Genomic DNA, 14,955 nt, shown 5'->3' on the forward strand with positions numbered 1-14,955 from the left:
ACTGGATGACAGCTGATATAAACAAAGTGGTGGGTTCTTCTGGCCGATGTCATTGACCAAATATGGACATGTCCTTGTATGGTCAATGATGTCACACGGGAGACCACATTCTTTTGTTTATACCTAGCTGTCATGCACTGGAGACCCCACCCCTTTGCTTATACTTAGCTGTCATGCACTGGAGACTACACCCCTTTGTTTATACTTAGCTATCATACACTGAAGACCCCACCCCTTTGTTTATATTTAGTTGTCATGCACTGGAGACCCGCCCCTTTGTTTATACTTAGCTGTCATATGCTGGAGACCCTGCCCCTTTGTTTATACTTAGCTGGCATATGCTGGAGACCCTGCCCCTTTGTTTATACTAAGCTGTCATATGCTGGAGACCATGCCCCTTTGTTTATACTTGGCTGTCATACGCTGGAGACCCACCCCTTTGTTTATACTAAGCTGTCATATGCTGGAGACCCTGCCCCTTTGTTTATACTTAGCTGGCATATGCTGGAGACCCTGCCCCTTTGTTTATACTTAGCTGTCATATGCTGGAGACCCTGCCCCTTTGTTTATAAACCATGTGCTCGTTTTCCCTTTTCTGGCTTATCAGGCAGCATGATTGAATAAGGGTCTGGTGTAGATTTTTGGGGGGACCCAATGCTTTTTTTTTTTTATGTGTAGGGTTTAGTCTCAAAATCCATACCAGACCTCAAGAGTCTGGTATGGGATTAGGGTGGGGGCACCACACATGTTTTTTTGTCTGGTGTCCCCCCAGTTAACATCTATACCAGACCCCTACCTAGGATCTAGTATAGATGAAGGGAATCCCTGGCCATTTGTTTACAAAGAGAAGAAAAGTGGCGGATACGGTCATTTTAAGGGTTTCCCCTCCACATGTTATTTAACCCCTTTTAAGGTTCTAAATTCCCGAGATGCTAGCATTCCGATCACGTGACCACTGTGATTGGCTGTCACTTGATCGGAAAGATCCCGATCGCAGGTATGCATTAGGAGCTTTCTGGTACTCGCCGGTAACTGTGCTGGAAAAGATGTTTGCACAGGGCCGGATACTGTATATGAGGCCTCTGGGGGTTAAAGCCCACTCGCCGAGAGGCCGCATATACGCATAGAAAAGCTTAAAGGAATTTTGCACTTTTAAGTAGTAAAATAGAAAACAAGAGATTAAACAACAACAAGAACTAAAATATTCCATTCGGGGTGGATGATCCTTTTGGACGGTCTCATCTTTATAGTCTTATTTTTGCCCAGATAGAAGGATTCAGCCTATGAAATAACACCATACGTTGTTCAGTGGTCTCGGGTGTTGTGTATTCTATGCCAGAGAACTGGCATCTTTATGTGAATGTTTTTGGGTAGATCTTTCGTCTGGTATGAATGCTTTGATGGATGATTAGCGTATGTTTATACGTAAAGCGTTTGCCGCATTCCAAACAGGAAAACGGCCTTTCACCGGTGTGAATTCTCATGTGTTTATTAAGGGTTCCTTTACTGGAGTAGCCCTTTCCACACTCGGAACAGGTAAAGGGCCTCTCGCCGGTGTGGACTATCTGGTGTGTTTTTAGGTTCCATCTATCTTTAAAAGTCTTTCCGCACTCAGAACACGAGAAGGACTTTTTTTCCCCTTTGTGAGATCTCTGGTGTCGAACGTTTTTCCAACTGTCCTTGCAACATGAAAAAGGTGGCTTTTCGGTGTCAGTTATTTGGTGTTCAACCGGATCACATTTTCTTTTGGCTAGTTTTTCGGAGCCGGGGCAATAGCAGATCTCCTTACTGGTGTGACCACTCTGATGAACGTGGAATTCAGATCTCTCTTCAAAGGACTTGCCGCACTCGGAACATGACTGTGAAGCCTTGAGTTCATGAAGATCCACATGCTGTTGAAAACAGTGGTTGTCTAGAGTAATTTTCTGTGCAAAACATTTCCCGCATTCTGAGCAGCAAAACGGCTTCTCGCCGGTGTGAGTTCTTACGTGGCCATCACGGCTTACTTTACTGCCGAAGCCCTTTCCGCACTCAGGACAAGAATGTGGCTTCTCCCCGGTGTGGACTCTGTGGTGTCTAACGAGATCCGTTTTCCTTTTGAAGGACTTCTCACACTCGGAACAAGAAAACCATTTTTTACTGGCGTGAGTTTTCTGATTTACATACGGGTCGGGATTTTTTAAGCTTGATTTTTCACGATCCTTTAAAGAATGGAAATTACTGGGAGACGATTCCTCTGGATTAGAAGGCTCTGTTGTTTTCTCTGCAATGTGAAAACTTGTTTGAACATCTGGCATAACAGTATGTGGTTTATTTTTGGACTCATCCGAAGATTCCTTATAATTAGAAGGATCTAGTGGTTGTCCCGCCATGTGAAAGCTTGGTTGGACACCAGGGATAACAGTATGTGATTTATCTTTGGACTCCTCAGAAGGTTCCTTATGATTAGAAGGATCTTTAGGTTGCCTGTGAAAGCTTGGTTGGACAGTTGGGGTAACAGTATGTGGTTGATCTTTGGAGACCTCAGAAGACTCCTTGTGATTAGAAGGATCTGTTGGTTGTCCTAAAATGTGAAAGCTTGGTTGGACAGTAGGGATAACAGTACGTGGTTGATCTTTGGACACCTCAGTAGATTCCTGGCAATTAGAAGGATCTGTTGGTTGCCCTAAAATGTGAAAGCTTGGTTGGACAGTACGTGGTTTATCTTTGGACACCTCAGAAGATTCCTTACAATTAGAAGGATCTGTTGGTTGTCCTAAAATGTGAAAGCTTGGTTGGACAGTAGGGTTAACGGTACGTGGTTTATCTTTGGACACCTCAGAAGATTCCTGGCAATTAGAAGGATCTGTTGGTTGCCCTAAAATGTGAAAGCTTGGTTGGACAGTAGGGGTAACGGTACATAGTTTATCTTTGGACACCTCAGAAGATTCCTGGCAATTAGAAGGATCTGTTGGTTGCCCTAAAATGTGAAAGCTTGGTTGGACAGTTGGGATAACAGTATGTTGTTTATCTTTGGACACCTCAGAAGATTCCTTATGATTGGAAAGATCTGGAAGTTGCCCTAAAATGTGAAAGCTTGGTTGGACAGTAGGGATAACAGTACGTGCTTTAGCTTTGGACTCCTCCAAAGATTCCTTATATCTAGAAGGATCTGGTGGTTTCCCTGCCTTGTGAAAGCTTGCTTGCACATTTGGGATAACAGTAAGTGGTTTAGCTTTGCACTCCTCAGAAGGTTCCTTATGATTAGAAGGATCTGTTGGTTGCCCTAAAATGTGAAAGCTTGGTTGGACAGTAGGTATAACGGTACATGGTTTATCTTTGGACTGTTCAGAAGATTCCTTTTGATTGGAAAGATCTGGAAGTTGCCCTAAAATGTGAAAGCTTGGTTGGACAGTAGGGATAACGGTACGTGGTTTATCTTTGGACACCTCAGAAGACTCCTTGTGATTAGAAGGATCTGGTGGTTGCCCTGCCATGTGAAAGCTTGCTTGCACAGTTGGGATAACAGTACATGGTTTATCTTTGGACACCTCAAAAGGTTCCTTATGATTAGAAGGATCTGTCAGTTTCCCTAAAATGTGAAAGCTTGATTGGACAGTAGGGATAACGGTACACAGTTTATCTTTGGACTCTTCAGAAGATTCCTTATGATTGGAAAGATCTGGAAGTTGCTCTGCACTGCAAATGATTGGTTGGCCCTTTGGGAGAATAGTACGCGGTTTATAATTGTGCGGCTTACAAATAAATCGAACTTTTGATTTTTTTATAGGCTTAGGTTTGTGATATACATTTGGAGTAAAAATGATTAAACCTGGAGGATATTGTGCCATGCCAGTATTCTCTTTCTTACAATCTGCAGATAAAAAAGGATGTTCCGCTGGGGTCTTCCAGACATTGCCTCCTCCTGTTGAAATTGTATTAATTAATAGTAGCATTGTTCATGTTTTTCATTCAGTAATCATGTATGTTGGTCTGTTAGTGAACTGTTCCCTGGCTAGATCTCTGGCACAGAATTAGGTACCGTGATAAAAACAAACAACAAAAACACCACAGACGTCAGATAAAGGTGCACAATGCAACCGAAGCAACTATGACGCACTGGCTGGTGGTTTACATACATTAAAGACTATAGTATGGCCAGGAACACAAATGGACTTATTTTTATGGAAACACATTAAATTAACCACTTCAATACTGGCACTTTCACCCCTTCCTGCCCAGAGCAGTTTTGAGCTTTCAGCGCTGTCGCACTTTGAATGACAATTGCGCGGTCATGCAACACTGTACACAAACTACATTTTTATCATTTTCTTCCCACAAATAGAGCTTTCTTTTGGTGGTATTTGATCACCTCTGCGGTTTTTATTTTTTGCTAAACAAACGAAAAAAGACCGTCATTTTTTTTTTTTTTTTTTACGTTTCTGTTCTAAAATTTTTCTTTTTCCTTCACCGACGGGCACTGACGGGTACCGATCAGGCGGCACCGATAAGCTAGCACTGACAGGGACTGAAGAGGAGGCACTGATATCCAGCACTGATGAGCACCGATAGGTGGCACTGATATGCAGCACTGATGGGCACTGACAGGTGGCATTGCTGGACACTAATAGAAGGCACTGATGGGCAGCACTGACAGGTGTTAATGCTGAGCACTGATTGGCACTGTGATGGACACTGGTTGGCACTATGGTGGGCACTGATTTTCACTGTGGGGGGCACTGATTGGCACTTTATTGGGCACTGAGAGGGGGTTATGATGGGGCACAGACTGGTGGCATTGATGGACACTAATAGAAGGCACTGATGGGCAGCACTGACAGGTGTTAATGCTAAACACTGATTGGCACTGTGATGGACACTGATTGGCACTATGGTGGGCACTGATTTTCACTGTGGGGGGCACTGATTGGCACTTTATTGGGCACTGAGAGGGGGTTATGATGGGGCACAGACTGGTGGCATTGATGGACACTAATAGAAGGCACTGATGGGCAGCACTGACAGGTGTTAATGCTGGGCACTGATTGGCACTGTGATGGACACTGATTGGCACTATGGTGGGCACTGATTTTCACTGTGGGGGGCACTGATTGGCACTTTATTGGGCACTGAGAGGGGGTTATGATGGGGCACAGACTGGGCACCGATTGGTAGCTGATTTGAACAATTTATGGGGACTGTGCTGATAATCAATGTGTTGATTATCGGCAGAAACTCCCCCTCTGACAGGGAGAGCCACCGATCGGCACAAACCGAGGAATGCCGTTTACCGACACTTCCTGGTTCATGCTGTGATTTGTCACAGCTGATCACGAGGTAAGAAGCCTCTGTCAGAGGCTTCTTACCACGATTGGAGATGCGGTGTGTCAGACTCACACGCTGCCCCCACACGCGCGCACCACCATATGACGCCCAGTCATTCTGCATACGGCGGGCGGGAAGTGTTTAAAGAACAACTAAAGGCAAAACTTTTACTTAGTTTTGGATAAAGTGGAGAGGGATTCGAACACCTGTCAGTTCTTATTGCTGCCTGGGCCCACCTTGACCAGATTCACCCTCTCTATCTGTCCGGTTTACCGTTATCATGTAAAGTGAAAGTAATAGAAAATCCCAAATTTTGGGTTTTCCCCAAAAAAGTAATAGAGGATAAATCTTCCAATGGGGACACTAGTTCTGGTGACCTGGGTGGGGGGTCCCCGAGGAATTCCCTGAATTTGCAGGGATTTTCTCCTACTTCCTGTTTTGGTCATGAGATAGGAAGTTAAGGAAACTCTCACAAATGGGACACAGTTGGCAAGAGCAGATCTCCTTGCTGCTGTGACCCCCTCCGACGTACGTGGAATTCAAATCTCTTTTCAAATGCCTTACCGCACTCGGAACATGACTGTGAAGCCATGAAGTTCCACATGCTGATCAAGACAGTGGTTGACTAGAGTCAATTTCTGTGCAAAACATTTGCCGCCGTCTGATCACCTTTCTGGAGAAGCCCTTTCTGCACTCAGGACAGGAATAAGGCTTCTCCTCGGTGCTGAACGAGATCTGATTTCTCTGTGAAGGACTTCTCACACTTGAAACACGAAAAGCAATTTTTACCGGCGTCAGTTTTATGATTCACAACTGGGTCATGAATTCAAATTTCAAAGACAACTACAGTGGAGCAGGAGAATGCTCGTAATCCAAAGTACTCTCATATCAAAGCGAATTTCCCTATTGAAGTCAGTGGAAACGAAAATAATTTGTTCCGCATTGACGTCAATGACATGCAATACCACATGCGGCCAGAGGCGGGGGCTTTGGAGAGCCTTGGAAGAGGCCAGAAAGGCCCAAGGACAGTTCGGCTGACCTCAGCAAACTTTGGGAAGACTCTGTTCCGGAGTCTTTCCAAGGTTTGCCAAAGTAAGCCAAGCTGTCCCCGGGCCTTTCCATGCATTTCTAGAACGGCGGCGATAGCTGTTCGGCTCCGGCGCCCCCCCCTCCTCAGGCCAAACGCGGTACTGCACACTGCTTTGGCCTGAATCCTGCTCGTTTTGCGAGAAAAACACTCGCAAAGCGAGTTAGGATATTTTAAAATACAGTGCTCGTATTGCGAAACGCTCGTTAATCGCGTTACTCGCAAATCCGAGGTTCCACTGTATTACTGTTCTATTTTATTGTATTCAGATTTATTCTATTTTTCCTATTCTATTCTGTTTTTCTGTAGTCTATACTATTCTATAATTTTCTATTTTATTCTTTTTTTATCAGTTTTGCTCAATTTGCATATGTATACTTGATGAAAATAAACTGAAATGTGAAAGAATAAATGTAAAAAAAAAAAAAAAAAAGCGAAGTTGTATCTAATACGTACCTGAACTGACATCTAGTAAAGATTCCGCTTTGGTAATTGTCACCATCACTTGTTCTTCTATTGGCAACTGTTCACAGATCACATAAGTCTCATCTACCTCTTCGACTTCAAGTTTTATACCCAACACTTCTTCCTTTTAGAAAAAATAAAAAATAAATTACAAAATGATGGTGAGCGCTATTATTCTGAGCCTACATATAATATCATCTAATACAGTTTAGAGACAAGTTTGAGTTTGCCTTCCTCAGCCCCATGTACCTGATGATGGTGAGGGATGGTGGGATCCTCCTGTGTGGAATCCCGGGAATTCAGAGAACGAGGACATCTCTCTGGCGGGTTCCCATTACAGGATCCATCTGTAAGAAAACACACACACTGATTGAATACAAAGCTCTGCTTATAGACCTCTTATTAAACAAGGGACAATAAATGCTTGATTGGACGTAACGCGTAAGGGCAGTGACATCGTCACGCTTGCTTTTTCCTTATCTGGGCTTCAAAGTGATATTATACAATCTTGCAAGTGTTTTGAGTATAAGTTTATATTCAATATACTATAGCAGTGAACACTATGTGTTTATCAGATGATGAGGGATCATATGTATATATATTGTATGCATTTTAATAATGTAAATACATACGATATACTCCTAAAAGTGAAGTTAAAATGTAAACTGTTTCTGCATTTAGCGCTTCTTACTTACTTGTGTCCATATGTAGAGAAGATTCCTCCTGTTTAATTTCCATCATCTTCTCCTCCTCCTCCACCATACACTGCTGATCTCCACTCACCAATCTCTCTTCTTCTTCCTCTTTAATCTCCACTTTGATGTCTTTCAGTTCTTCACCCTAAACCCCAAAGATGATGCAATACATTGATAAAAAAAAAGAATAAAAGAAAATAGAAGAATGTCCTCTTATAGCTTAGAAAATGGGTCTCTAAACACTCTAAACAAAAGGGCCAATTTACTGTCCTTTAGGCCTCATTCACACTGGGCCGTTCGGGTCCGTCTGTCACGGACCTGAACGTCCGCTCAATGCATCGCTATGGAGCGTCGGATGTCAGCGTAGACATGCCCGCTAAAAACAGACGTATGGGGGCCACGTCCCCATCCGTCCATGCGGACCATGCTGTCCGTTTTCATCAGATCGCTCCATAGGACACAGCGGTGCCCGACAAGCCCCTCTCCGCTCAGTGAGCAGAGAGGAGCTTGTCATCCGTTGGCTCAGTGGAGATCTGCGGACTGAACTCCCGCTGAACTGGCGGGAGCAGGCGAACTCCGTAGCGACGGAGTCCGCCAAGTGTGAATGAGGCCTTAGACTTTAGGGGGGCGGACTGTGGCCAGTGGAAAGAGAAATTGTCCTGGCATCAGTGGGAGTAAACAATTCCTCCCCTGACTACATGTAAACATGTAGTCGGGGGAGGAATAGTGGCCTCATTATTGGTGTCAATGGGAGGAATAGTGCTCTGTCATTGTCGTTAGTGGAAGGGATAGTGCTCTATCATTGGTGTCAGTGGAAGGGATAGTGCTCTATCATTGGTGTCAGTGGAAGGGATAGTGCTCTATCATTGGTGTCAGTGGAATAGTGCTCCATGATTGGTGTCAGTGGGAGGAATAGTGCCCCATCATTGGTGTCAAAGGGAGGAATAGTTAGAAGGACATTAACCCATTAAAACAATTATTGAGTTCCGAATACTTAGTCCTATCTACCTGATCAGGTTGTGTATAGTTGTGATCTTCCTGTATGGAATACTGGAGATGGGCGTCACTTAATTGCTCCACCATGACCTCCTTAAAGGGGTCTTTGTGTCCTTCTGGAAACGTCTTTGTCACTTCAATCTCATCCTCCTCCTCTTTTATCTCTTCTTTAACCTCATTTGAGATGGTAAAATCTTCCTGTGTGGAATCCCCGGAATACAGAGAATGGGGACATCTCTCTGGTGGGGTTGTGTCATTAAATTGTTCCTCCACGACCTCCTGTAAGGGGTCTCTGTGTGCTTCTGAAAACTCCTCCATCGCATCAACCTCTTCCTCCTCCTCTTTTATCTCTTCTCTAACCGTATTTGAGATGGTGTGATCTTCATGTGTGGAATCCCCAGAATACAGAGAATGGGGACATCTCTCTGGTGGGGTTGTGTCATTAAATGGTTCCGCCATGACCTCCTGGAAGGGGTCTCTGTGTCCTTCTGAAAACTCATCCATCGCATGAAACTCATCCTCCTCCGCTTTTATCTCTTCTTTAACCTCATTTGAGATGGTGAGATCTTCCTGTGTGGAATCCCCGGAATACAGAGGATGAGGACATCTCTCTGGTGGGGTTGTGTCGCTAAATGGTTCCGCCATGACCTCCTGGAAGGGGTCTCTGTGTCCTTCTGAAAACTCATCCATCGCATCAACCTCTTCCTCCTCCTCTTTTATCTCTTCTCTAACTGTATATGAGATGGTGTGATCTTCTTGTGTGTAATCCCGGGAATACAGAGGACGGGGACATCTCTCTGGGGGGTTTGTGTCATTAAATGGTTCCGCCATGACCTCCTGGAAGGAATGAGGACGTCTCTCTGGTGGGTTCCCATTACTGGATCCATCTGTAGGAAACACACACACTGACTGAATACAAAGCACTGCTTATAGACCTCTTAATAAACAAAATTCAATAAATGCTTGATAGGACGCAACGCGTAAGGGCGGTCAGATCATGGAGTCAGATGATGGGGGATCTAAGTGGACCCTCCGTACTGCTCTCTCCTTTACAATAAAATCTCCTCTTACCCGGTGATGTGAGGGGCGGCTGGTCCTCAATCATGACGTCCTTGTAGAGATCCTTGTGTCCTTCTATATACTCCCACTCCTCCATGGAGAAATAGACAGTGACATCCTGACACCTTATAGGAACCTGACACACACAATGATACCGTCACCATCCAGACACATCCCTTGTCTGTTACTGGATAATGTCCCAGAATTCCCGGCACCGCTTACCTCTCCTGTCAGCAGATCAATCATCTTCTGGGTGACTTTGAGAATCTTCTGCTCATTGTTTCTTTCTGGAACCAGTAAGGAAAGTAGAGGAACCATAATGGAGTTCTGTCCATTTCCCGATGTCTTCTCCACAATTATATTATCCTGTGGAGAGAGATTAGCAATCACTATATTACCAAAACTATTGGGACGCCTGCCTTTACACACACATGAACTTTAATGATCTTAGTCTGTAGGGTTCAGTATTGAGTTGGCCCACCCTTTGTAGCTATAACAGCTTCAACTCTTCTGGGAAGGCCGTCCACAAGGTTTAGGAGTGTGTCTATGGGAATGTTTGACCATTCTTCCTGAAGCACCTTTGTGAGGTCAAGCACTGATGTTGGACAAGAAGGTCTGGCTTGCAGTCTCCGCTCTAATTCACCACAAAAGGTGCTCTATCGGGTTGAGGTCAGGACTCTGTGCAGGCCAGTCAAGTCCCTCCACCCCAAACCCGCTCATCCATGTCTTTAGGGACCTTTCTTTGTGCACTGGTGCGCAGTTATGTTGGAACAGGAAGGGGCCGTCCCCAAACTGTTCCCACAAAGTTGGGAGCATGAAATTGCCCAAAATGTCTTGGTATGCTGACGCCCAATGCCACGTACACACGATCGGAAATTCCGACAAGAAAACCGTGTTTTTTTTCTGACGGAATGTTGGCTCAAACTTGTGTTGCATACACACGGTCACACAAACCTTGTCGGAAATTCCGACCGTCAAGAACGTGGTGACGTACAACACGTACGACGAGCCGAGATCAATGAAGTTCAATAGGCAGTTTGGCTCTTCCGCTTGATTTTGAACATGCGTGTTTTTTTGCGCGTCGGAATTGCATACAGATGAGTGGATTTAGCGTCAGAAAAATAGAGACCCTTGTCTACAAGTTGTATACCCACTTGGCCTCCGGGAAAGATTTACCCCCCTTCATGACCAGACCATTTTTTGTGATACGGCACTGCGTTACTTTAACCACTTAAGGACCGCAGCGCGACGATATACATCGACAGAATGGCACGGCTGGGCACATGGACTTATATATATACGTCCTCTTTAAGAGCCCAGCTGTGGGTCGCGAGCACGCCCCCGACGTGTTATACGTTCAACAAGCGGAAATAGAAATGTGCCATTTTTTTTTGTCAGTTAAAAAAGTAAAGAAAAAAATATTAGACATTTCCCGGGGGAATTGCTGCTGGAATAAAATTGTGATCCCAGAATCCTCACCGGTTTTGTCATAAAAAAATAAATAAATTAACCACTTCAGCCCCGGACCATTATGCAGCTAAAGGACCAGGCCCCTTTTTGCGATTCGGCACTGCGTCGCTTTAACTGACAATTGCGCGGTCGTGCGACGTGGCTCCCAAACAAAGTTGATGTCCTTTTTTTCCCACAAATAGAGCTTTCTTTTGGTGGTATTTGATCACCTCTGCGGGTTTTATTTTTTGCGTTATAAACAAAAATAGATCGACAATTAAAAAAAAAATGCAAGATTTTTTACTTTTTGCTATAATAAATATCCCCAAAAAATATATAATTTTTTTTTTCCTCAGCTTAGGCCGATACGTATTCTTCTACCTATTTTTGGTAAAAATAAAATATAATAAGGGTTTGATTGGTTTGCGCAAAAGTTATAGCGTTTATAAAATAGGGGATAGTTTTATGGCATTTTTAGTAATAATTTTTTTTTACTAGTAATGGCGGCGATCAGCGATTTATTTCGTGACTGCGACATTATGGCGGACACATCGGACACTTTTGACACATTTTTGGGACCATTGTAATTTTCACACTGAAAAGTGCTATGATTACTGTGAAAATGACAATGGCAGTGAAGGGGTTAACCACTAGGGGCGCTAAAGGGGTTAAGTGTGTGTTTCTTATTATAGGGGGGGTGTGGCTGGACGTGTGATGTCACCGATCGTCGTTCCCTATGACAGGGAACAGACGATCAGTGACAAGCCACAGAAAAGAATGGGGAAGGTTTATTTACACTCACCTCTGCTCATTCTTCAGCTCCTGTGACCCGATCGCAATCGGGTAATCGGGTCCGCGGGTGTGGTCACCGGCGGCGCGTGTGACCCACCACGGCTGGGTTCTTAAAGGCGACGTACCTGTACGTGCCTGTGCCCAGCCGTGCCCTTCTGCCGACGTATATTGGCGTGAAGGGGTCCTCAAGTGGTTAAAATGCCCAGATTTCAGAAAAATACCATTTAGGAAAAAAAATATATACCCGTGATGATTTAGTAGCTTGTCAACAAAAAAACCCCAAAACGATAAAAGTTTGTAATTCTCCAGCTGTCAGTAACACAAATTCTGTAAAACGTTGTCTCGTAAATTGTTGTAGGTAAAAAAATATTTTTTTTATTTCTCCCAGATGTGAGTCAAAAAAGCTGCACATTTTTTGTCAGGTAAAAAATGCTACTAATACAAAACCAAAAATATAACCAGCAGACACTCTGCAGCTGGAATAAAACTGTCCTCTCAGAATCCTCCTCACCTCCCCGGTCAATAGGTAGATGATCTCCAGGGTGAGCCGTAATATCCTCTCCGTCAGGTTGCTGCAGTTTTCCTCCATCGCTCCCAACTCTGTTCTATTCACTTCCTGCAACAATAGTGCCCATCCTCCCCAATGCTAAGCATCATGGGTAAAAGTCAGGCTCTTCCGTGATTAGTTATTCTCGGCCATTTTGTTGTAGCCCAGCAGGTCTGAAGGAACATGCTGCTCATCATGAAATACCGCTCAAACCTGAGGACTTCTACTAATACCCTCCAAAAATTGCCATCAACCAAACACAGAATGAATGTCTAGAACATGTGACATGTTCATTTAATTGTATGCGAACATGTCCTCATATTTGAGCTACAACAATATGGCTGCCCCCAGAAGCATATCCTGATTGACTACCTAGAAGCAATTCTCAAACTTTTTAACATGGAGAACCTATAAAATAACTTTCCTGTCTCAGAAACCCCTGCTATTTTCTTTTTTATCTACAGCTCATGGTTACATTAGCATGATAATCACTAGGAAGAATACTTTTTACATTTGTGGCAGGTGGGGAGAATCTTCCCCTTACAAATAGCTAACAGGTCTTTGGTTTCAAGGTGTAACGGGCCCCTTATAGGATAGTGGCTCTTGCCATGTTGGCTTTGGACCTGCCCAGCTTCTTCTTGGATGTGACAGTAACCTAAGGCCCCTTTCACACGGGGCGGATCAGTAATGATCCGCCCGTGAACCTCCGCTTGCTCAGCGGGGATCGCTCCGTTGATCCCCGCTGAGCCGGCAGATTACAGGGCAGTCCCCGCACACTGTGCAGGGACCGCCCTGTCTTTTCACCGCTCTCCCCTATGGGGTGATCGGATGAACATGGACCGTCTGTCCGTGTTCACCCGATCCGCCAGACGGATGGAAAAGTAGGTTTTTCCTCCGTCACACTTTGGCGGGTCGGATGTCAGCGGGCATGTCGCCGCTGACATCCGTGGCTCCATAGAGGAGCACGGTGGGCCCGTTCAGGTCCGCCTAAAAAACTGTGAGGTGGATCTGAATGGTCCACCCGTGTGAAAGAGCCCAAATTGTTGTTTTAGAGATACTCTAGCATAGGGTGACCAGACATCCCTGGTTTCCGGGGACAGTCCCCGGATTGAGGCCACTGTCCCTGGAGCCAGACTGTCCCCGGATTTGTCCCTGGATTGCAGTGGCATGAAGGATACTCTCGCCCCGGGTGCAATATTACTGTGACCCCCCATGTGTGCTGTGTTGCCCCCCTGCCCAGGAACTCCTGTAGTCCAGCCTGTCCCCCATGATCCCTCTGGTGCGGGCAGCCCATGTGTGTGTGATAAGAGCGGAGGGGAGGGGTGGTGCAGAGCGTACAACGGCTATTGGAAAAGCTCTTGGCAGGGGATACTGAGGAGCGGCTGGGTGTCAGCAACAGTACCTGAAGCTGGGGAGAGCCCTGCTCTGATAGATTTTCATGGAGGCCATGGAGAGGTGAGCAAAATCAACCAATATACACTGTTCATGTAGGGGGGGGTGTGTAGTGCAGGAATCAGGTAGGTCAGTGTAGTGGTCAGTCATACCTCCCAACATTTTGAGATGAAATGAGGGACACCTATCAGCAAAAGTATGCAGGACTAGGACACACCCCTTGTCACGCCCCCTTAAAGGAGAATTGTACAAAAAAACAAGATTGGTTAAACCCACAAGTGCTTTTTTTTACCACTACTATTCCTTTATTTTGGCTTTTGGTATTTACAAATGCAGCAATTTAGAAATCAGATGAAAGGTTTAGCACTGGGAAACACGTTTTGATAGATAAAAAGTGCATTTTGTATACATCTATATAGATCAGACCAAAATCAGGAGGAATGAGGGACAGAGGGACATTGCTCCAAATCAGGGACAGTCCCTCGAAATCAGGGACAGTTGGGAGCTATGGGTCAGTATAGAACTCAGGTAGGTCAGTGTAGTGGTCAGTATAGGAAACAGGTAGGTCAGTGTAGTGGTCAGTGTAGGGATTAGGAAGATCAGTGTAGGAATCAGCTAGGTTAGTGTAGTGGTCAGTGTAGGAATCAGGTCGGTCAGTGTTGACCAACACACTTCCTACCTACTTCCTGAAGTTCTCCCCACAGCTTTCCCCAGTCATGTTGGCCCTTCACCCAGGTTCCCTTTTGCTCCGGGCCTGTTCTGGATTTCAGCAACCTGGTGGTAGGCCTACTCTCACTGGCCTAGCAGCTGGTGCGAAGCTCGTCAAAGTCTCTGCCACAGACTTGATAAGTGTTGTCAGGCCATCCAACGATCTTCTGCCACAAGATTGCGTAACCACTCGCACACTTTGTATAGTTCCAATAAAGTACACAACTCACGGTGCCAATGATCTTTCAGCCGGGCCGGCAGCACAGTGAGGTAAATTTCCCAGGTTGCGTCCATCAATTGAATCCCACTGGTTCAGCTTCCTTCCGTAGGTAAGATAGCAAAGGACCATCCCTGGATCAGTAGGCCCCAGAAACTCCTGTGCCTACTCTCAGCTGTGAGGCCTCGGGCCAGCTGGCCCCGAGGCTACAAAACAGCTCACACGTCCCCGAGTCCAGGAGGGC

The 14,955-nt window shown here is 45.2% G+C and overlaps 1 protein-coding gene across 3 annotated transcripts in view; it reads right to left on the reverse strand.

The window, feature by feature from the left end:
* Positions 1-666: 666 nt before the first annotated feature.
* Positions 667-14,955, reverse strand: part of LOC120909420 — a 173,209-nt gene continuing 158,920 nt past the window's right edge. For all 3 annotated transcript variants that reach the window (XM_040321185.1, XM_040321186.1, XM_040321184.1), the window contains exons 4-8: positions 8,560-9,434; positions 7,552-7,696; positions 7,106-7,203; positions 6,848-6,980; positions 667-3,904 (exon numbers count right to left, since the gene is read on the reverse strand). In XM_040321185.1, the coding sequence (XP_040177119.1) occupies positions 1,353-3,904; positions 6,848-6,980; positions 7,106-7,203; positions 7,552-7,696; positions 8,560-9,434 (3,803 nt within the window). In that variant the 3' untranslated portion in view covers positions 667-1,352. The remainder of the gene's footprint in view (positions 3,905-6,847; positions 6,981-7,105; positions 7,204-7,551; positions 7,697-8,559; positions 9,435-14,955) is intronic.

This window comes from Rana temporaria, chromosome 8 (assembly GCF_905171775.1).
Source record: "Rana temporaria chromosome 8, aRanTem1.1, whole genome shotgun sequence".
NCBI lineage: Eukaryota > Metazoa > Chordata > Amphibia > Anura > Ranidae > Rana > Rana temporaria.